The following is a 21,105-nucleotide window of genomic DNA, read 5'->3' as shown; positions in this document are numbered from 1 at the left end:
GGAAAGGACAATTTTTTTTTACTTTCAAATTAAAAAGTAATAAACGTCTACTAGAGGAAGAAAATGAAATGGGAAAAATCACATTTACATGAAGTATTATAAAAAAAAAATATAACAGAAAATTCGCCACTGTGTGTGTATCTTAAAAAATTTCGAGCTCTCGTTGTGTTTGTCCAACAGAAAACCAAATATCAATACATTGTAAACGATTTCGCATGACTACCGGAAGAACAACATAACGCTCCTTTGATCAGCTGTTATGTCTCTTTTTCTCTTGTATTCTCTTAGGATCCAAATCAAGTAACGTGTATCTTTGAAAATTCCGGAGCTCAAGTTCTTTTTGTAGGCAAATTATCTGAGAGTCACATACGTTTCTTTTTGTATACATTTGTTTCTTTTCAAATGCTTCAATTTTTACTTGTCCGATGTAACATTCCTTTGGCAGTGGCATAAACAATTTGATTAACCTTTATAATCCGACGTTTATCAAGCAATGCGTAGGAAGTTTGCCCTCTTCACTTAAAACTTTCATACCAGAGGATGTTCTGTGATCCTTGGAAAATTTGTCTATTGCATCCATCACAACGGGGTAACTTTTATCATGGGATTCTGGGAAAAATCCTGAATAAACCATCTCCTTAAAAATCTCAAATGCAGAGGCCAAGTCCATATCAGACAGAAAAGCACTGAGCAATGCAATATAAATGAACGAGTCGGGCTTCATTTCTTTCTGTTCCATCTCGCGTAAATAATGGAGTGCAGCAGATGGCCTCTTGCAAATGCAAAGACCATAAATAAGTGCCATAAAAGCAACTCGATTAGGAGAACAACCTTTTCTTTCCATCTCTTTCCAAACCAAGAGTGCATCATCAGGCCTTTCTTCTCTGCAAAAACCCATCCACCAAAGTTGAGTAAGTGACGACATTGGGCTCCCTGTCTTCTTCAGACATTTTCGACAGAAGAGACATCGCCCTATCAACATAACCACTTTTGCACCAACTATCTATAAGCAGACTGTAAGTCACAACTCAGGGACAGAGGCCTTTTACAACAATCTCATCCAACAATTTTTCAGCTTCTGCAACTCGGTTGACCTTGTAGAGCCCTCTGATCACTATGTTAAAAGCCACCACATCAGGACAATGGCCACGAGAACACAAATCCCTGAGCAAGTTCAATGCTCGGTCCACTTCTTGAATCTTGATCAAACCCCCCATTGCTGCAGAATAGGAAACTATGTCAGGAAGGAAACCTAGCTGAACCATGCTGTCAAGAAAATCGCATGCTTCTACAGCCCGGCCACGATCACACAGTTCTTTCACAAGAAGGGTGGAATTTTTTATCCACGGTTCATGCCCACAAGCACGCATCACTTTCAACATATCGATCGCTCCTACGACATCTTTTCTTTTACACAGGCATCCATAAATTGAGTTGTAAGTGAAATGAGTTGGTTCATTTTCTGATTCTTTCATGTCTCTCAACAGCTCACGGCTCTCGTCCAATCTATCAGAATCGCAGAGACCATTGATCAGATTGTTGTAAATCAAAACGCTTGGCCTACCAACAAATTGTTTAAGGTCATTGAAAAGACTTAGAGCATGACCATTTGTGAGTAAGCCATCAATCACGATGCTAAAGGAAGCGGCATTTGGGAAAACCAATCTCTTGTCCTTGAAGAAATCATCCATCTGGACATCAGTGAATTTGCTCTGAATCATCATCTGAAGAAGGCGGCAGGCTTCATCCACCTGTCCCTCATTAACATAACAAGTCAAAACAGCATTGTAAATCAAAACGAGAATTTTCTCCTCTTTATCTTCCAGAACCTCTTCCAGCAAACTGCTTCATCTGGGGCAACCCCAAACTGCTTCATCTCCGAAAGCACGCTCAGAGCTCTATGAGCATCATTACTCTTACACAGTCCTCCAATGAGAACATCAAATAATGAAACAGGAGGAGTGAAGCCAACCCGACACATTTTCTCAAACAACTGAAGGGCCCTATCAACCCGATCCTCCTTGACAAACCCATGAATCAAAACACAGAAAGTCTTCTCACTTAGCCTCACCCCCTGTCCATCTATCCTCTCCACCAACTCAAACGCTTTATCCACATCCCCCCACTTGGAAAACGACAATGCCAGCACAGAGCAAACACGCACATCAATCAAACCCTTTTCCTTCATCCCATCATAAACCCTCAGAGCCTGATCAAACATGCGAGCTTTGCAATAAGCTTGCACGACAGGCGTCAGCGTGAACTTATCAAATTCTCATTCAAACCCCTTCATCTCCTCCAACCTAGCCTCCACCAAATCAACCTCCCCGGCCTTGGACAGAGCCTCCAACAAGCAGTTGTAGCAGTAAACATTGGGAACGCAAAGACCCTTCACCCGCATTTCATCGAACAGGTGGTGGGCCTCTTGTGCAAGGCCCACTTCGCCCAAACACCGAATGAGGAAGCCAAAGGCACCGGGCGTGAAGGAACAAGGAGCGGACTCTACAAGCTGTTTGACGATCGTTTTGAGATGGGTGGTTTGGCGGGAGCGGGAGAAGATAGAGGCGATGGTATTGTAGGTGTAACAATTATGGCAGTTTAGGGTTCAGGGTTCAGGGTTTCAGGGTTCAGGGTTCAGGGTTCAGGGTTCACAGTTTCAGGGTTCAGGGTTCAGGGTTCAGGGTTCAGGGTTCAGGGTTCAGGGTTCAGGGTTCAGGGTTCAGGGTTCAGGGTTCAGGGTTCAGGGTTCAGGGTTCAGGGTTCAGGGTTCAGGGTTCAGGGTTTCAGGTTTCAGGTTTCAGGTTTCAGGTTTTCAGGGTTCGGGGGTTCGGGGGTTCGGGGGTCCGGGGGTCCGGGGGTCCGGGGGTCCCGGGTTCCGGGGGTCCGGGGTTCCGGGGTTCCGGGGTTCCGGGGTTCCGGGGTTCCGGGGTTCCGGGGTTCCGGGGTTCCGGGTTCCGGGTTCCGGGTTCCGGGTTCCGGGTTCAGGGTTCCGGGTTCAGGGTTCCGGGTTCAGGGTTCAGGGTTCAGGGTTCCGGGTTCAGGGTTCAGGGTTCAGGGTTCATTATAAACCATTTCCCCCATCAATAAACAACCTTGAGAGATGTGTGAGAAGTAAGGAGAATTTAGAACTCAGAAAGCAGAAAAGAGTAAGGTCAGAGGTGAGATTGAAAAGAAAAGAGCTCTAAAAAGAAAAAAATCTAATCTGAAAAATAGAAGAAAAAGGTCTGGAAAAGAGAAAAAGAGAAAATTGATTGAGAAAAAGACCTGAGAAAAAAAAAAAAAGAGATTATGGCCAAGAAAAGAATGCAATACCTGCAGTGAGTTCTATTTGTCCTCTTTCACATTTCTCTTATCCATTCCAGTTTCTGCTTTTATTTCCCATACATCTAGCCTTTCCATCCTCCATTACATTACAAGCCATGAAAGTTCTAGTGATCTAGAGTTATCTTGATTCAAGCAGTGTCAATTAGAATTTTTCCAAAGTTGTGAATTGTGGTCTATCATGTTATGTGGAGTGAAACACAGGCTGACCTAAGCACTTGAGTGCTTTGAGAGAAACACTTTATCCTGTGAGGTTGAATTTGGGCTGCTACTTCTCTAAATTGTATCTTTCTGTTTGGTTTGGTCGAATTTAACTGTTGTTTACTTGCTAGAGTTACTGAAACTTAGATTTAGAATTGGTGATTCTGTTTGTGCAGTTTTGATTAGAGAAAAATAGCTGGTAGTTGTGTAATTAGCAGAGTTGAGTTGAATGTGATAAGAGTATAGTGTTCCTTGTTGTGTGTCTTTAGTCTTTTCTTTTTAGATAGAGTCTCTTGCTTTTGCCTTTTATTTTTAGTTGTCCCTGCCCAGGAGGGCAGTTGTCTAAGTGTGGGGGTGTGATAACACTCTAGATTTACATATTTTTCTCTGTTAAAAATCATTTCTTAGATTTCTTTAGTTTTTAATTTCTTAGAATTAGGCTAGTTTTATGTTTTTCTCTTAATCCTTTAGTTTTATAAAATTCTAGTTAAAATTAGGTTTTTAGGGGTAATTTTTAGCATTTGTAAATAATTAGGATATTAATATTTTTTTAGAGAAAATCTTCTAATGAAAATCTTTTTTCTTTACTTTTTCTTTTAATTTTTGAATTGCAGAAATATTTCTTTTATTTTTTTTGGGCATTAATTCATTTTCTTCTTATTGCAGAAAGGTCCTAAAAATTGGGTTACAGATGCAAAGCAATTGGGCCGTTGGTGCAATGTACAATGAAAGGCATTTGGGTTGGATTGGGTGCTCAAATTGCTGGAAACTACTGCTGGAACGCTGCTATTGCAAGCATTGGAATGGTCTGGCTCCACATTTTAATTGGAGTGCTGATTTCACAATGGATTGGCTGCTGATTGGAAGCCCACTTAATCAAAACGCTACAGCTAAACTTGAGTGAAACGACTGCGTTTTGGGAGGACTGTTGTTGTAAACGCTGGTGGGCTGAAATCCAATTAGTGATGTGGTGCGTTTTGGTGCACTGTTGCCTTAGGGGTTCTTTGCTGGAGCACTTCATTTGGAGAAAGGGAAAGCAAAACCCAAAGCTAGGGCAGAGTGAGAGCTGAAGAAGAGGAACACATCACTTACCTGAGGTTCGTGCCACTCCACCGAAGTTGCACACGTGTTGAAGAAGATGACCAGTGTGAAAGAAGAGCTGACCGGAGCTGCCACGTGAGAGCTCGAAGCGTCACAGCAAGGTTCTCCATCTCCCATTTTTTTCTTTTTCCCCTTTCCTTTTCCCTCTTTCGTTTTCTTTTGTTTTTCTGACCCTATAAAAAGGGCTTTCACCTTGTAAATATATACTTTTGCACACTTTGAGATACATTTTCTGTTCATAGTTCTAAGCTCTGTAGATTAGGGTTATTTTCCACTTTCTATAGAGTAGGATTCCGTTCTCTTTGCTTTTAGAGCGCACATCACGGTGGTGACAGCCGCGGTGACTCTGATTGAGCATGTATTCGGTACAATTTTTGTAATTTTTCTTTTCTCGTTAATAATACAGTTTGTTCTTGATGTTTCACATGTTCAGTGTTTTGATATTCTGTTATGTTTCGTGCTTGTGTGTTTCTTGTGTTGTTTCAATGAATAAACGAATTGGACTGTGATTCTTTGCATTCTATATTTCCTTTTGGAATCAAATGACTCTATTTTGAGCATTCACTTTCGAGATGTCTTCTCGAGCCAAAGATGAGTCCAGTAAATAAAAACTCATTCAGTTTTGTGTTTTTATTCTTTTTCTTCTATTATTTTTGTATGTGATTTTAAATCTGGAATTGAATTTTATTTGAGATTTGTGAAGGAAAATATCTGCATTTCTACATTTGTTTTGGATGTAATGTGACTCCATAGTGAGCATGACTTATCAAGAGGTCTTCTTGAGAGATGTTAAGCTTCATAATTGTCAGATTAAATTCAATTTCAGTGTTGTTATATTGTTCTTGTTTTGTTTCAATTATGATTTCTGCTCCTATTTTCTATTTGATGATATATAGATTAGGTTCAGTTTTAGTTTTGTTTTCCTTGTGCTGTTAACTGTTAGCATTCATAGGTTAGTTTTAATTGCATTCAGTTCTCATTTTAGTTTAAGTTCTGTTCTGTTATACATAGATTCTATAGTTTAGTTTAGGTTTTATTTTCTTGCATTTTATTTTTCTTCTTTTCTTTTTAAAACAGTTTTCGTTTCTTTACTGTTTTCTTTTAAATTTTCTTTGTTTTAATTCCGTTTCCCCACCTGTGAGTTAGTAGTTAGTAAATAAAATACAAGAATTAATTCTACACTTTAAGCTTAATTTTAGCCGAGTCTTTGGATTGAAACCTAGGTTGTCCCTATACTTCATTAGTGGGGAAACTTAGTTTGTTCTGATTTTAGGCGAAAAAAAAATCAGTTTAACAGAAACTACGATCACACAGTTCTTTCACAAGAAGGGTGAAATTTTTTATTCACGGTTCATGCCCACAAGCACGCATCACTTTCAACATATCGATCGCTCCTACGACATCTTTTCTTTTACACAGGCATCCATAAATTGAGTTGTAAGTGAAATGAGTTGGTTCAATTTCTGATTCTTTCATGTCTCTCAACAGCTCACGGCTCTCGTCCAATCTATCAGAATCGCAGAGACCATTGATCAGATTGTTGTAAATCAAAACGCTTGGCCTACCAACAAATTGTTTAAGGTCATTGAAAAGACTTAGAGCGTGACCATTTGTGAGTAAGCCATCAATCACGATGCTAAAGGAAGCGGCATTTGGGAAAACCAATCTCTTGTCCTTGAAGAAATCATCCATCTGGACATCAGTGAATTTGCTCTGAATCATCATCTGAAGAAGGCGGCAGGCTTCATCCACCTGTCCCTCATTAACATAACAAGTCAAAATAGCATTGTAAATCAAAACGAGAATTTTCTCCTCTTTATCTTCCAGAACCTCTTCCAGCAACTTGGTAATCACACTTCTGTTTGGAAAAGCCGATATCAACTTCGTAAAGATTCCAATATCTGGGGCAACCCCAAACTGCTTCATCTCCGAAAGCAAGCTCAGAGCTCTCTGAGCATCATTACTCTTACAGAGTCCTCCAATGAGAACATCAAATAATGAAACAGGAGGAGTGAAGCCAACCCGACACATTTTCTCAAACAACTGAAGGGCCCTATCAACCCGATCCTCCTTGACAAACCCATGAATCAAAACACAGAAAGTCTTCTCACTTAGCCTCACCCCTTGTCCATCCATCCTCTCCACCAACTCAAACGCTTTATCGACATCCCCCCACTTGGAAAACGACAATGCCAGCACAGAGCAAACACGCGCATCAATCAAACCCTTTTCCTTCATCCCATCACAAACCCTCAGAGCCTGATCAAACCTGCGAGCTTTGCAATAAGCTTGCACGACAGGCGTCAGTGTGAACTTATCAAATTCCCATCCAAACCCCTTCATCTCCTCCAACCTAGCCTCCACCAAATCAACCTCCCCGGCCTTGGACAGAGCCTCCAACAAGCAGTTGTAGCAGTAAACATTGGGAACGCAAAGACCCTTCACCCGCATTTCATCGAACAGGTGGTGGGCCTCCTGTGCAAGGCCCACTTCGCCCAAACACCGAATGAGGAAGCCCAAGGCACCGGGCGTGAAGGAACAAGGAGCGGACTCCACGAGCTGTTTGACGACCGTTTTGAGATGGGTGGTTTGGCGGGAGCGGGAGAAGATAGAGGCGATGGTATTGTAGGTGTAACAATTATGGCGGTACCCATACTGGTGTTGATCGGAGGCCCATTGGAAGAAGGAGAGGGCGAGTTTCCAAGTGGGGAGGCGCGTGAGAACGGACTCGACAAGGGGAGGCGTGAGGATGGGAGCGAAGAGGTTGAGTTCGGGCCCGACGGCGTTGAGTTGTTGGGTGAAGACGGAGACGAGGTTGTCGGCCACAGAAGAATCATAATGGAGATTGTTATGGGGTGATCTTGAATATGAGAGTTTGGCGATTACAGAGAAAATATAAGGGATTTTGAGTTTCTGGATTGCAACGGCCATTAACACTCTTTCGCACGAACCACTCCAATTGACATTTGCATTACATTCCTATGTATAGAGGTGTCATTTGAGCCTCTGATCCATCGGTTGACCGTGACCCCTTCTAAAATCAAGGCTCAATTTTCTAGCCCACTTAACAGGGTTTTTTTAAAAGCCCCAACCCCTAAAGCCCCACATAAAGTGGGCTGGGATAGGGTTAGGATGGGGCTAGCCCCATGTGAGATCTCAAAATTTTAAACATAATTAACGTGTCAAATCAGTAATTATTACACTGCTGAGTCACCTGTCAGCTTCCATAAAAGTGTCTCGTCACACGTTCAGTGCATTAAAAACGCACCAACCGCTGCATGCACGAGCGCCACTTGTCACGTTGGAAGGTTCTGAAATCAGAGTGAGTGTGCAGGTGTCGGATGGAGGGACGTTCGTCCGCTCGAACGTGGACTGAACAAAACTTGAGCTTCAAAAAACTCTTCCTCTCACCTGAACCTCTCATCTCCTTCCTCAGAACCCCAACTCTTCATTTTCTCCAACTTCTCTCTAAAACATCTAAACTTCTCTCTTCTGTAACTCACTAGTTCCTTCTCCGATCACGTTTCAGAGCCGTAGGAACGTTCGTCCAGCTGTGATCTTCCTTTTGGACCGAACAGAGTTTGGATCGGAACTGGTAAGTTCTCGTCGTCAACCGTGTATCTTTTCTGGTTTCATGCGAACCCTAGTTGGTTGCATGCATGGGTTCTAAGTCTGAGTTGTTCTGATTTTGGTGTTTTAGACTAAGTGGAAGTTGTTGAGTGAACCTGAGTGTAGAACGTTGTTAGAGGTCGAACCAAAACCTTGCATTTGGGAGTTCACTGCTATCCAGGTAAGGGAAGCTTAGTAATTTAATTTATACCTGTATGTGGTATGTAAACCTGATATGAACTGAATGTATGAGATGTATGCTGGTTGAATATGCATGACTGAATGTTGCTGTGCTAAATGAATAAGATATATGTCGGTTGAAATGTATGTTATGGTTGAGTCGTGCGAATAGGTCGTATACATGCTTAGAAATGAGTGAATGTAAGTGAAATTTTATTATGAACTTCCCTATGATAACGTACGTCCGACATTAAACGGTTCTTGACCGTTTGGTGTCCTAGTAAAATTCTTTGAAATAGAATACTTTCATTTGGGCGACGTAAGAACGGACTGACCTCGAGTGGCAGTTGTTTGGTGTATCCCAGTTACTACACCACTCGGGTGCAAGGACGCTTGTAACTACACAGATTCATACAGTCCGGACGGTTGGTCTAGCATTTATATATATATAGTTATGTTTTGGATGATGTTATATGTATTGAAGTTATATGTTTTATTTAAATATAAATGTTGTAGTATGAATTTAAATTACTTAAGCTTACCCTGTGTTCTCTTCTTTGTGTTGTCGATTGTCTTTGTACGTCCGTCTTGTCCTTGCGATGATCATCCATGTGGATGGGAGCAGATGGAAGTGAGCTGCTGGAAGAGGCGCTGGCAGAGGAAATTTCGGAAGATGTCGATCCAGTTGTAGTAGGGGTTAAGGTCGAGCCCTAGAGTGCTCGACATGTGGTAGCCTTTAGTATTTTGTTTAGTCTTAGAATTTGGAATATCGCTGGCTACACTACTTTTTGTACTTTAAGCCGTTCGACGATTTGAACCTCGTATCTTTTTGTAAAGACTGCACTGTTTTAGTGATTAATGTAATTAATTATTGATTATGGTTATCACTATATTTTGGGATGTTACATTAGTGGTATCAGAGCAGTTTTGTTCTCTTAAAGGACGCTGTAGGTTATGAGTGCATTGTGCTTTTGCTGTGTGCTTATTGTGTTTAATGAGTTATTGTTTCTAACTCTTTGCACATTGCTAACGTTCGTTTTCCTCTGTATCCAGAGAACGAATGGCGCTTAGACTCCCTCCTCCACCTCAACCTACCGAACCAGATGCATCCAACAACGCTAGGTTGTTGGAGACGGTGATCGATCGTTTACAGCAACAAAACACGACCCTAATGGAACAAAATGCCACCCTGATGCAGCAAAATCAGAGTGCCATGCAAAGTTTGGAAGCCTCACGAACCAGTTCGGAAACAACTCAGAGGCAGCTGATAGAGATTCTAGCAGCAACCGGGCATACTGTGGGAGCGTCTTCTTCTAACGCTGCCCCGCCTACTGCTGAATGGAGCTTGGAGAGTTTCCTCCAACACCATCCGGCTAAGTTCAGTGGGAAGGGTCTCCCAGATGAAGCAGATCAGTGGTTAAGGGATATAGAGAAGATCTTCAATGCCAAGAGATGTCCAGATGAGAATAGATTAGCGTACGCAGAGTATTTGTTGACGGGGGAAGCAAGTCATTGGTGGACGAGCGCGAGAGCCATTCTAGCAGACGCGCGACAGCCGATCACTTGGGAAGTGTTTAGAACTAAATTTTATGAAGAGTACTTCCCGGATAGCGTTCGGTTTGCAAAGGAAGTTGAATTTCTGCAACTAGTTCAGGGGAGTATGTCTGTTTCAGAGTATACCAATAGGTTCAAGCACCTCGTCAGATTCAATACCATGGCCACGAGTGAAGTGTGGCAGTGTAGAAAGTTTGAAAACGGATTGCGAAGCGACTTGAAAGTACTGATCTCCAGTTTGTGTATCCGAACGTTCCCTGCTATGGTTGAGAGAGCCAAAGTATTGGAAAGGAACATGGCAGAAGCGGAACGGCAAAAGAAGCAGCAGCAAGCGATTAGGGGACCGATAGTGTCCAGGGGAGGTGCTGTCCAGAGGAGACCTCCTTACGCTCGTCCTAACCAATCTTCTCAGACGAGCGGATCTCAAGCAGTGGTTCCTGTCGGACCGTCTGGACAGGGAAGTGTGGTTTGCTACCAGTGTGGAGGGCCACATTATAGGTCTTCATGCCCTCAGTTGGTGGGAGTAAAGCACTGTAATCGTTGTGGAAGAAATGGACACTCGGATCATGAGTGCAATATGAGTGGGCGTGCGGTGATGAGGCCACCCAATGTTGGAAGGAATCAGGCGAGAGGAGGACGAGCCCAAGCAAGTGGGCGAGTGTATGCTATAACGAGCGCTGAGGCAGCGAGCTCAGGTAATCTTATTGTTGGTGAGTGCATGCTGTTTGGTAGATCATGCTGTGCTTTGTTTGATTCGGGGGCGACGCACTCCTTCATCTCGAAGGCGTGTGTTGAAAAACTGGGATTAGAAGTGAGCGAGATGCAGTTTGATCTGGTGGTGTCTACCCCAGCAGCTGGTGAGGTTAGGACGTCCACTATGTGCGTCAAGTGTCCTATAGAAGTGGAGGGGCGTAAGTTTAAAGTTAGCCTCATCTGCTTACCTCTTCAAGGTTTGGAGGTGATCTTAGGGATGGATTGGTTGGCCGCCAATCGCATTCTTATTGATTGTGGAGCGAAGGAATTGATTTTTCCTGGTGAAGAAGAAGAAGTTCTTTCAGTGACGCTCGGTCAGCTGAAAGAAGATATTATGGAGGGCGCTAGCTGTTTCCTCATTATGACGCATGAAGACGGAGGAGTTAGGAATGAGAATTTCGGACGATCGTCAACTATTGGCAGCAATGGACGATCGGTTGTGGATGAGTTCGCGGACGTTTTTCCGGAGGAGATCCCTGGACTTCCCCCTCAGCGTGAAGTGGAGTTCACCATTGATTTGGTGACGACAGCGGCTCCCATCTCGATCCAGCCTTATAGAATGTCGCCTGCGGAGTTAGCTGAACTCAAGGAGCAGATTGAAGAGTTGATAGAGAAGAAGTTCATTAGGCCGAGCGTCTCACCTTGGGGAGCGCCCGTGCTGTTAGTAAGGAAGAAGGATGGTAGCTCTCGGTTATGTATAGACTACAGACAACTAAATAAGCTGACCATCAAGAACAAGTACCCGTTGCCAAGGATAGATGACTTGCTGGATCAATTACATGGGGCTGCTGTGTTCTCGAAGATTGATTTGAGATCCGGATATCATCAAATCAGAGTTAAGGAAGACGACATCCAGAAGACGGCATTCAGGTCTCGTTATGGGCATTATGAATATGTGGTGATGCCTTTTGGTGTAACGAACGCCCCAGCAGTGTTCATGGAGTATATGAACCGCATATTCAGACCCTATTTGGATAAGTTTGTGGTCGTCTTCATAGATGATATTCTCATCTATTCCAGGACCGAAGACGAGCATGAAGAGCATCTTAGGCTTGTACTTGGAGTGTTGCGGGAGAAGGAGTTATATGCCAAGTTGTCTAAGTGCGAATTCTGGATGAAGGAGATTCAGTTTTTGGGTCATGTGGTGTCGGCTGGAGGCATCTCGGTGGATCCAGCGAAAGTGCGAGCGGTACTGGAATGGGAGAGTCCGCGTTCGGTCACTGAGGTGCGTAGTTTTGTTGGACTGGCGGGCTACTACAGACGTTTCATTGAAGGCTTTGCTAGAATAGTGGCACCGCTAACTCAGTTGACCCGAAAAGATCAGCCGTTCGCTTGGACAGATCGTTGTGAGGCCAGTTTCCAGGAGTTGAAAGTGAAATTGACGAGCGCTCCAGTGTTAGTTATTTCGGACACTTCTAAACCTTTTGAAGTGTACTGCGACGCTTCTCACCAAGGTCTGGGATGCGTTTTGATGCAAAAGAAGCGAGCGGTAGCTTATGCGTCTCGACAGTTGAGGACTCACGAGAGGAATTACCCAACGCACGACCTGGAGTTGGCAGCGGTCGTTTTTGCGCTGAAGATTTGGAGGCATTTCTTGTATGGATCCACGTTCCAAGTCTTCAGTGATCACAAGAGCCTCAAGTACCTCTTTGATCAGAAGGAGTTGAATATGAGGCAGAGGAGGTGGCTCGAGTTCTTGAAGGACTACGACTTCGAGCTACTCTATCATCCAGGGAAGGCGAACGTGGTAGCGGACGCTCTAAGCAGAAAGGTGGTACATGTGTCGTCCATGATGGTGCGCGAGCTGAGCTTGGTGGAGAGTTTCAGAGATCTAAGGTTACAGTTTGAGTTAGAACCGAGCAGCATCAAGTGTTGTAACCTTAGCATATCTAGCGATGTGTTTGATCGAATTAGGATGAAGCAACGAGAGGACGAGGACCTGGTGAAGATTTTAAGTACGCTCGGTTCGAATCAAGCCAAAGAATTCAATACGGGGACGGACGGCCTATTACGATACATGGATAGGACGTGCGTTCCTAATGATGGCGAGCTGAAGCGGATCATATTGGAGGAAGCACATCATAGTCGTCTTAGCATGCACCCTGGCATGACTAAGATGTATCAAGACCTCCGGAGTTCGTTTTGGTGGCCTGGATTGAAGAGTGATGTCGCTCGTTTTGTGGCATCTTGTCTAACCTGTCAACGAGCGAAGGCGGAATATCAAAGACCTGGTGGACTACTTCAACAGTTGGAAATTCCCGAATGGAAGTGGGATAACATATCCATGGACTTCGTGACTCATCTACCACGCACGGTCAGGAATCATGATTCAATCTGGGTGATCGTGGATAGGCTAACGAAGAGCGCCCACTTCCTAGCAGTTAACTTGAAGATGTCGATGACCAACCTAGCCAAGTTGTATATCCATGAGATCGTTCGCCTACATGGAGTACCGTCGAGCATCATTTCCGATCGAGACACAAGGTTCACTTCGCGGTTTTGGCAGTCACTTCAAAGCGAGCTCGGTAGTAAGTTGCAAATGAGTTCGGCATATCACCCTCAGACGGACGGTCAGTCTGAACGGACCATCCAGACGTTAGAAGATTTGCTGAGGACGTGCGTCCTAGATCACTTAGGCGCATGGGATGAGATCCTGCCGCTAGTGGAGTTCACGTATAACAACAGTTTCCAGGCGAGCATTGGAATGGCACCGTTCGAAGCACTCTATGGGAGGAAATGCCGAACGCCACTTTGTTGGTTCAAGGAAGAAGAGCACGTGCTGACTGGACCTGAGCTTATCCAGCAAACGACCGAGAAAGTCAAGCTAATCCAGGAGAGGTTGAAGACTTCTTTGAGCAGGCAGAAGTCGTACGCTGATAAGAGGAGAAGACCGTTGGAATTCGCTGCAGGAGATCATGTGTTCCTTCGACTCAATCCAGTCACTGGTGTAGGACGAGTCGTTCGTCCAAAGAAGCTGTGTCCCAAGTTCATTGGACCGTACCAGATCATGAGGAAGATCGGACCAGTAGCGTACGAGCTTGCATTGCCGCCCCAGCTATCCAACCTTCATCCCGTTTTCCACGTCTCTCAACTTCGGAAGTATATAGCAAATCCATCACATGTACTGGAGTTGGAAGATATTCAGCTTCGTCCAGACCGAACGTTGGAACTACATCCAGTCCGAATGGAAGATAGCCGCACCAAGTACTACAAAGGCAAAGAAATTCGTTTGGTGAAGATGGTGTGGGACGATAAGACTGGTGATTCAACGTGGGAGGTTGAGAGCGCCATGAAGGACTTGTACCCTAGTCTATTTTCAGGTGAGTCTTTAAATTTTCGAGGTCGAAAATTTTTGTAGATAGGTGGAATGTGAGATCTCGAAATTTTAAACATAATTAACGTGTCAAATCAGTAATTATTACACTGCTGAGTCACCTGTCAGCTTCCATAAAAGTGTCTCGTCACACGTTCAGTGCATTAAAAATGCACCAACCGCTGCATGCACGAGCGCCACTTGTCACGTTGGAAGGTTCTGAAATCAGAGTGAGTGTGCAGGTGTCGGATGGAGAGACGTTCGTCCGCTCGAACGTGGACTGAACAAAACTTGAGCTTCAAAAAACTCTTCCTCTCACCTGAACCTCTCATCTCCTTCCTCAGAACCCCAACTCTTCATTTTCTCCAACTTCTCTCTAAAACATCTAAACTTCTCTCTTCTGTAACTCACCGGTTCCTTCTCCGATCACGTTTCAGAGCCGTAGGAACGTTCGTCCAGCTGTGATCTTCCTTTTGGACCGAACAGAGTTTGGATCGGAACTGGTAAGTAAGTTCTCGTCGTCAACCGTGTATCTTTTCTGGTTTCATGCGAACCCTAGTTGGTTGCATGCATGGGTTCTAAGTCTGAGTTGTTCTGATTTTGGTGTTTTAGACTAAGTGGAAGTTGTTGAGTGAACCTGAGTGTAGAACGTTGTTAGAGGTCGAACCAAAACCTTGCATTTGGGAGTTCACTGCTATCCAAGTAAGGGAAGCTTAGTAATTTAATTTATACCTGTATGTGGTATGTAAACCTGATATGAACTGAATGTATGAGATGTATGCTGGTTGAATATGCATGACTGAATGTTACTGTGCTAAATGAATAAGATATATGTCGGTTGAAATGTATGTTATGGTTGAGTCGTGCGAATAGGTCGTATACATGCTTAGAAATGAGTGAATGTAAGTGAAATTTTATTATGAACTTCCCTATGATAACGTACGTCCGACATTAAACGGTTCTTGATCGTTTGGTGTCCTAGTAAAATTCTTTGAAATAGAATACTTTCATTTGGGAAGGATTCTGGTCGAGGATGAGTTGTGTCGATCTCACGTATAGAAATCGTATTGGGTAGTGCTCGGTCTTACACCAAGTGCTCCTACTCTTTTCTTGAACAAACCTTGACAATACAGATCATTCATCTATGTCGACCGACAGTGTCGATCAACCTTGTTAATACAGATCATCCATCTGTGTTGACCGACAGTGTCGAGCACCCTTCTTAATATAGGTCGTCCATCTGGGTCGACCGACCGTGTCAAGTACCCTTCTTAATCCAGGTTGTCCATATGTGTCGAGCAACCTTGTTAATACAGATCATCCATCTGTGTCGACCTACTGTGTCGATCATCCTTGTTAATACAGATCATTCATCTGTGTCGACCTACTGTGTCGATCATCCTTGTGACTACAGATCATCCATCTGTGTCGACCTACTGTGTCGATCATCCTTGTGACTACAGATCATCCATCTGTGTCGACCTACTGTGTCGATCATCCTTGTGACTACAGATCATCCATCTGTGTCGACCGACAGTGTCGATCACCCTTGTGACTACAGATCTTTCATCTGTGTCGACCTACTGTGTCGATCACCCTTGTGACCACAGATCATTCATCTGTGTCGATCGACAATGTCGAGTAACCTTGATTAATACAGGTCGTCCATCTATTTGGTAATTGGTTCTATTCTGTTTTGGAACGGAGTAAATTCTTAGGTTTTGTTCTCCACGGTTGTCCTCATTATGAAGGGGGCTGAACGTCCGTCTCTTTTAAGAAAGTGGAACATAGAATGATAATGTGAATAAAAGGAAGTATTAAGGTGTGCGAACACTATAAGAAGTGAAATTACGATTTTGGTATTTGAACGAGCGTTCCATGGAGGGACGACTCTGATGTTTATTGAATATTAAATTTTTAGTAAAGTATGACTGTGGATGAGTTAAGCCTCGCAATCCATCCTGATGTTCCGTGAATACTATCTTCATGTAGAGGAAGTATGTCATGTGTGGGAACGGCAGGAGGTCCTTAGTCCATAAGTTAACATGGGCGACGTAAGAACGGACTGACCTCGAGTGGCAGCTGTTTGGTGTATCCCAGTTACTACATCACTCGGGTGCAAGGACGCTTGTAACTACACAGATTCATACAGTCCGGACGGTTGGTCTAGCATTTATATATATATATAGTTATGTTTTGGATGATGTTATATGTATTGAAGTTATATGTTTTATTTAAATATAAATGTTGTAGTATGAATTTAAATTACTTAAGCTTACCCTGTGTTCTCTTCTTTGTGTTGTCGATTGTCTTTGTACGTCCGTCTTGTCCTTGCGATGATCATCCATGTGGATGGGAGCAGATGGAACTGAGCTGCTAGAAGAGGCGCTGGTAGAGGAAATTTCGGAAGATGTCGATCCGGTTGTAGTAGGGGTTAAGGTCGAGCCCTAGAGTGCTCGACATGTGGTAGCCTTTAGTATTTTGTTTAGTCTTAGAATTTGGAATATCGCTGGCTACACTACTTTTTGTACTTTAAGCCGTTCGACGATTTGAACCTCGTATCTTTTTGTAAAGACTGCACTGTTTTAGTGATTAATGTAATTAATTATTGATTATGGTTATCACTATATTTTGGGATGTTACACCCCAAATTAAATTAATTCATTTTTAATGTATTTTTAGTTATTTCTTTTATTTATTTTACAAGTTTAATAATTTTCAAAATTTACATGATATTTAATATCTTTTTAATTAAATATAAATGTATAAATATTGATTTTATAAAAACTTATTTAAAATAAATTTTTAATTATAAGTATATTTTAAATATATAATTTTATTATTTTGGAAAGTTGAAAAGAAAATTTTTATTATTATTTTTATTTAAAAGAAAATGAAAAAAGTTTCAAAAAAGAAATTATAAAAGTAACACAGTTCAAAATTCGATTTTTCAATAATTGAATTCTGATATCTATATAAATATTTGAAATATTAATTATGGATAGATTTTAAATTTGAATCTATTGATTGGATGAATTTTTAATATCGATGTAAAATTTTTATTTTTTATAGTTTGTCATATAAAATTCTTTTGTTGAATGTTTTGTATAGATATATATGCATTAAAAAATTAAACCACAAACTTTGTAAAGTTTAAAATTAATTTCACGTAATAAAAGAACTAATTTTTTAGTGAAAATCCTTGTTAGGCAAAATTCTTATAAATATCATAAATGTTAGTATACAAGATCTAGATGTAATCTTAGAGGTTATAAAATCAGATTTTTTTTTCTAACCTCTTAGATTAAATTAATATTCTAAAATCATACTTATCTTTATCTAACAAAGATCGTTTTCATTGAATTATTTATCATAATTGAGCCGATTGAAATAAAAAATAATTAAATAATAGATACAATATTTTTAAATAAATATAATGTTATAATTTATAATACTAAAATTAAAATTATTATTGTATTTAATTATTAAGATATAAAATAAATAAAAATTATAATAATTATAATAATAAATAAATTACATCAATTTCTCTTAATAAGAAACTAATAAAAAAGACAAATTAATACAATATAAAATATATGAAAAAGACATAAAAATATATAAATTGATGTAAATGACTAAATTATACGTTTCACAAATTTTTTTTAAAAGAATTATATAACTTTGTAAATAATAAATATTAATTTTATTAAATTTGGAAAATTTAAAAAGTTATTATTAAGTCAAAATTTTAACATGTTCACACCAATTAAAAACAATGTAATTTTGATCACAAATCTTAATCGAATGATATTGATTTGAACTAGTGACAAAATAGATTACCATCTATAAATAAATTCGTTAGTCCATCAAAATTTTACCAATTAAATTAAATTTTTTAACTTTTAAACCTATTTTATGTGGATATCTCTAAACCGTCAAATTTACAAACCAAAATTAAGATGAAAAAATTATCAAAACAAAATTTGGAAATTAAGGAATAATTATATAAAAGCATTATTATTAAACTAATTAATATAGAAACAGTTATGAAGTAGAAAATTAATTTTATTCGTAAAAAAATATAATTACACATGAATCAATTATGATTATAAGTTATTACTAACTCAACACCAAATTTCGTCCGGATTGACTAATAGGTTTGCTGTATTTTATTTTCATCATGAGTGTAAAATAAAAAATAAAAAAATGAAAAATAATGAATAATAAAATAAAACAAAATAATAATAATAATAATAATAAGGCTTAATTACCTACTTAGTCCCCATGTTCGGAGGTAATTTGCTGTTTAGTACCCGGTTTTAAAAATGTAGGCATTTGATACCTATGTTTTGAAATTTGTATCAATTGAATCCTACCCACTTAACGCCGTTATAAATCTAACGTTTTTCTGACATCAACTTTGAATTGTGGACGAGCGGTAGTGGACGAGCGTCCTCTTAGTGGACGAGCAATTGATAACGCTCGCCCTGTGGACGCAAGTACGCCCAGGACGCTCGTCCAGCGAAGCGAACACCCAATCAGAACACTCGTCCAGCGAAGCGAACGCCCAATCAGGACGCTCGTCCAGCGAAGCGAACGCCCAGTCAGGTAGAAGAGGACGCTCGTCCAGCGAAGCGAACGCCAGAAGAGGACGCTCGTCCAGCGAAGCGAACGCCCAGTCAGGCAGAAGAGGACGCTCGTCCAGCGAAGCGAACGCCTAGTCAGGCGGAAGAGAACGCTCGTCCAGCGAAGCGAACGCCCAGTCAGGCAGAAGAGGACGCTCGTCCAACGATGCTCGTCCACTAAGAGGACGCTCGTCCACAACCGCTCGTCCACAATTCAAAGTTGATGTCAGAAAAACGTTAGATTTATAACGGCGTTAAGTGGGTAGGATTCAATTGATACAAATTTCAAAACATAGGTATCAAATGCCTACATTTTTAAAACCGGGTACTAAACAGCAAATTACCTCTGAACATGGGGACTAAGTAGGTAATTAAGCCTAATAATAATAAAAAAAAGAGAACAAACGTTCGGCATTTTGCTGTATGACCGAGCCGTTCGTCCTCAACTAAGCCCGACCGTCCGCCCTATACATCGAGCCGTTCGTCCTCTATCCTTAGAGCCGTTCGTCCTCTACCCTGCGCAACAGGTCTTTGTTGGCCAACATCGAGATCGTTCGTCCTCTTCACTGGGAGACCGTTCGTCCTCTACCGTGCACTACTGTTTTACGTTCAGTTCCTTCCACCTGCATGCAACCGTTCGTCCTTTATTGAATAATATCACAGACGTTCGGCCGTTCGTCCTCAACCGTTCCGATATGCCGTCTCATTGACGTTCGGCAATTCTCATTCTCAAGCGTTCCTTCGTTCGACCGTTTAGCCTCTCAGGTAGCGAGCGTTCGGTCTTGGCTTATTGGTGTTGAGTTTAATATGGCGTTCGGTTTTGAGACTTTGAACGTTCGGTCTTGATGTTGAACGCTCGGCCTTGATATTGAAAGTTCCGTCTTGATGTTGAACGTTCGGTCTTGTGTTGTTTAACGTCCGGTCATATTATATGTTAGAGAACGTTCGGTCATCATATTTATTCTTAGTGAACATTCGGTCATGATGTTTATTCTTAGTGAACGTTCGGTCTTGATTGAGAGTTCGCCCAAACAGTAATTTGTTTTAAACTGGTCGTTCGTCATTCTATCGTTCGTCCTGACCCTCATCACTTCTTACCGCTCATCCTGATCGTTCCCCAATGTCTGCCGTTCGTCCTGATCGTTCCCCCATGTCTGCCGCTCGTCCTAATCATTCTTCCTCTTCTACCGTTCGTCCTGACACTCCTCACTTCTTACCGCTCGTCCTTTTCACTATCCCCTCTCGCCTTGGTCGCTCCCCTTTGTTTAGGGCCGAGAAATGATTCCCACTATCTTCCACTAATGATTCCCACTTCACCAACCCTCCGATTATGTCTACTAAATTATTCCAATGGTCCCCCAATCAAAGCTACCGACAGTTTCATCCAATGAGGCTTGCCGACAGTTTCATCCAATGAGGCTTGCCGACAATTTTGAGTCTTCTGCCAATTTAAGGAGTGCACTTCGTCTTGGGGGGACAGGACTGAACGGCCAACATCTATCTCTTCCCCACAACTCACGATCAGATCAATATCCTCATCCTGATACCACCTCCAGGTTTCATCTTCAACCTATCCTCACCCTCCAATACCTCACGGCCAACACCCGTAACCTCAACAAACCACTTCCTTTTCACTCCCAACTCCATTGCCTTCAACCCTTCATTCATCCATTACTTTCAGCTCCATACACCGTCTCCAACACCTATAATCTTCATCCCATCTCTTCCTCATCACTCACGGCCAACACCACCATATTCACTCCAAAACTTCCTTTTCATACCCAACTTCAACTTCATCTTTCAACTGTCAAAAAACCCCAACCATCAGACTCTCACTAGCTATCACGATTCATCCTTCACTTTTGCCAATAATCACAAAGAATCCAACAATTCAAAAAGAAGGAAGGAATCAAAAAACTGGAATACTAAAGAGTACATTGAAGCTTTAACCGTACATCGAAGGAGAAAGAGAGGCAATCGTCGGCGGTATCGTCGGCGACATTGCCAACACTGTTTCTGGCGCGGGCGACACCACTGACGGTGGCTTTTAGGAGGCCAAGGGGTGTGCGGTGACGCTAGCCGTGGAGCTGTCGTGGACGATGAAGAAGTGAACCCTGGCCGGCGCGGTGGCCGAGCTCGCCTGGGAGGCGATTCACGAAGGAAAGTGTCCCCCTCGCGCGCAAGGAGTAGAGGAAGGAGGAGGCTCGATTCCATGGCCGGCGACGAGCTCGACGGAGGGCAGCGACCCTTGCTTGGTGGCATTTATAACTCTCGACGGTGAACGGCCGGCATTGTTCCAGAATGAGAAGGCTTATCTCGCGTGAAGAGAAGGGAGTGAAGACGGAGGCCAAAACTGCTCCGACGATGGAGGTTCGAGCGGCGGCATCGCAGTCCACGCTTCGCGGTGTCCGAGCTTGCCTCACGAACACATGGAGGGTGCGGCGGTGC

At 42.2% G+C, this 21,105-nt stretch overlaps 1 protein-coding gene and 2 pseudogenes across 1 annotated transcript; 1 reads left to right on the top strand and 2 right to left on the bottom strand.

The window, feature by feature from the left end:
- Positions 1 to 392: 392 nt before the first annotated feature.
- On the bottom strand, positions 393 to 2,584 carry LOC128194385 (putative pentatricopeptide repeat-containing protein At5g08310, mitochondrial; annotated as a pseudogene).
- A 3,329-nt stretch (positions 2,585 to 5,913) lies between these two features.
- On the bottom strand, positions 5,914 to 7,554 carry LOC128194384 (putative pentatricopeptide repeat-containing protein At5g08310, mitochondrial; annotated as a pseudogene).
- Positions 7,555 to 9,472: 1,918 nt separating this feature from the next.
- Positions 9,473 to 12,567, top strand: LOC128194383 (uncharacterized). The gene is made up of 3 exons (XM_052869966.1): positions 9,473 to 10,661; positions 11,007 to 12,173; positions 12,377 to 12,567. The coding sequence occupies exons 1-3, from the start codon at positions 9,473 to 9,475 to the stop codon at positions 12,565 to 12,567; spliced, it is 2,547 nt and encodes an 848-aa protein (XP_052725926.1).
- The last annotated feature ends 8,538 nt before the right edge of the window (positions 12,568 to 21,105 follow it).

The sequence above is a fragment of the Vigna angularis genome, chromosome 10, assembly GCF_016808095.1.
Source record: "Vigna angularis cultivar LongXiaoDou No.4 chromosome 10, ASM1680809v1, whole genome shotgun sequence".
In the NCBI taxonomy this organism is placed as follows: Eukaryota; Viridiplantae; Streptophyta; class Magnoliopsida; order Fabales; family Fabaceae; genus Vigna; species Vigna angularis.
Note: the sequence above shows the minus strand (reverse complement) of the source record. Positions and strands in the feature narration are given on the sequence as shown.

Bases quoted from the DNA above. Each gene is read 5' to 3' on its own strand.
- LOC128194383 (XM_052869966.1), top strand. From the start codon at position 9,473: ATGGCGCTTAGACTCCCTCCTCCACCTCAACCTACCGAACCAGATGCA. The intron at 10,662-11,006 runs GTAATCTTATTG...TTCCTGGTGAAG, and splicing joins CGCTGAGGCAGCGAGCTCAG to AAGAAGAAGTTCTTTCAGTG. The intron at 12,174-12,376 runs GTCTGGGATGCG...CTCTTTGATCAG, and splicing joins CTGCGACGCTTCTCACCAAG to AAGGAGTTGAATATGAGGCA.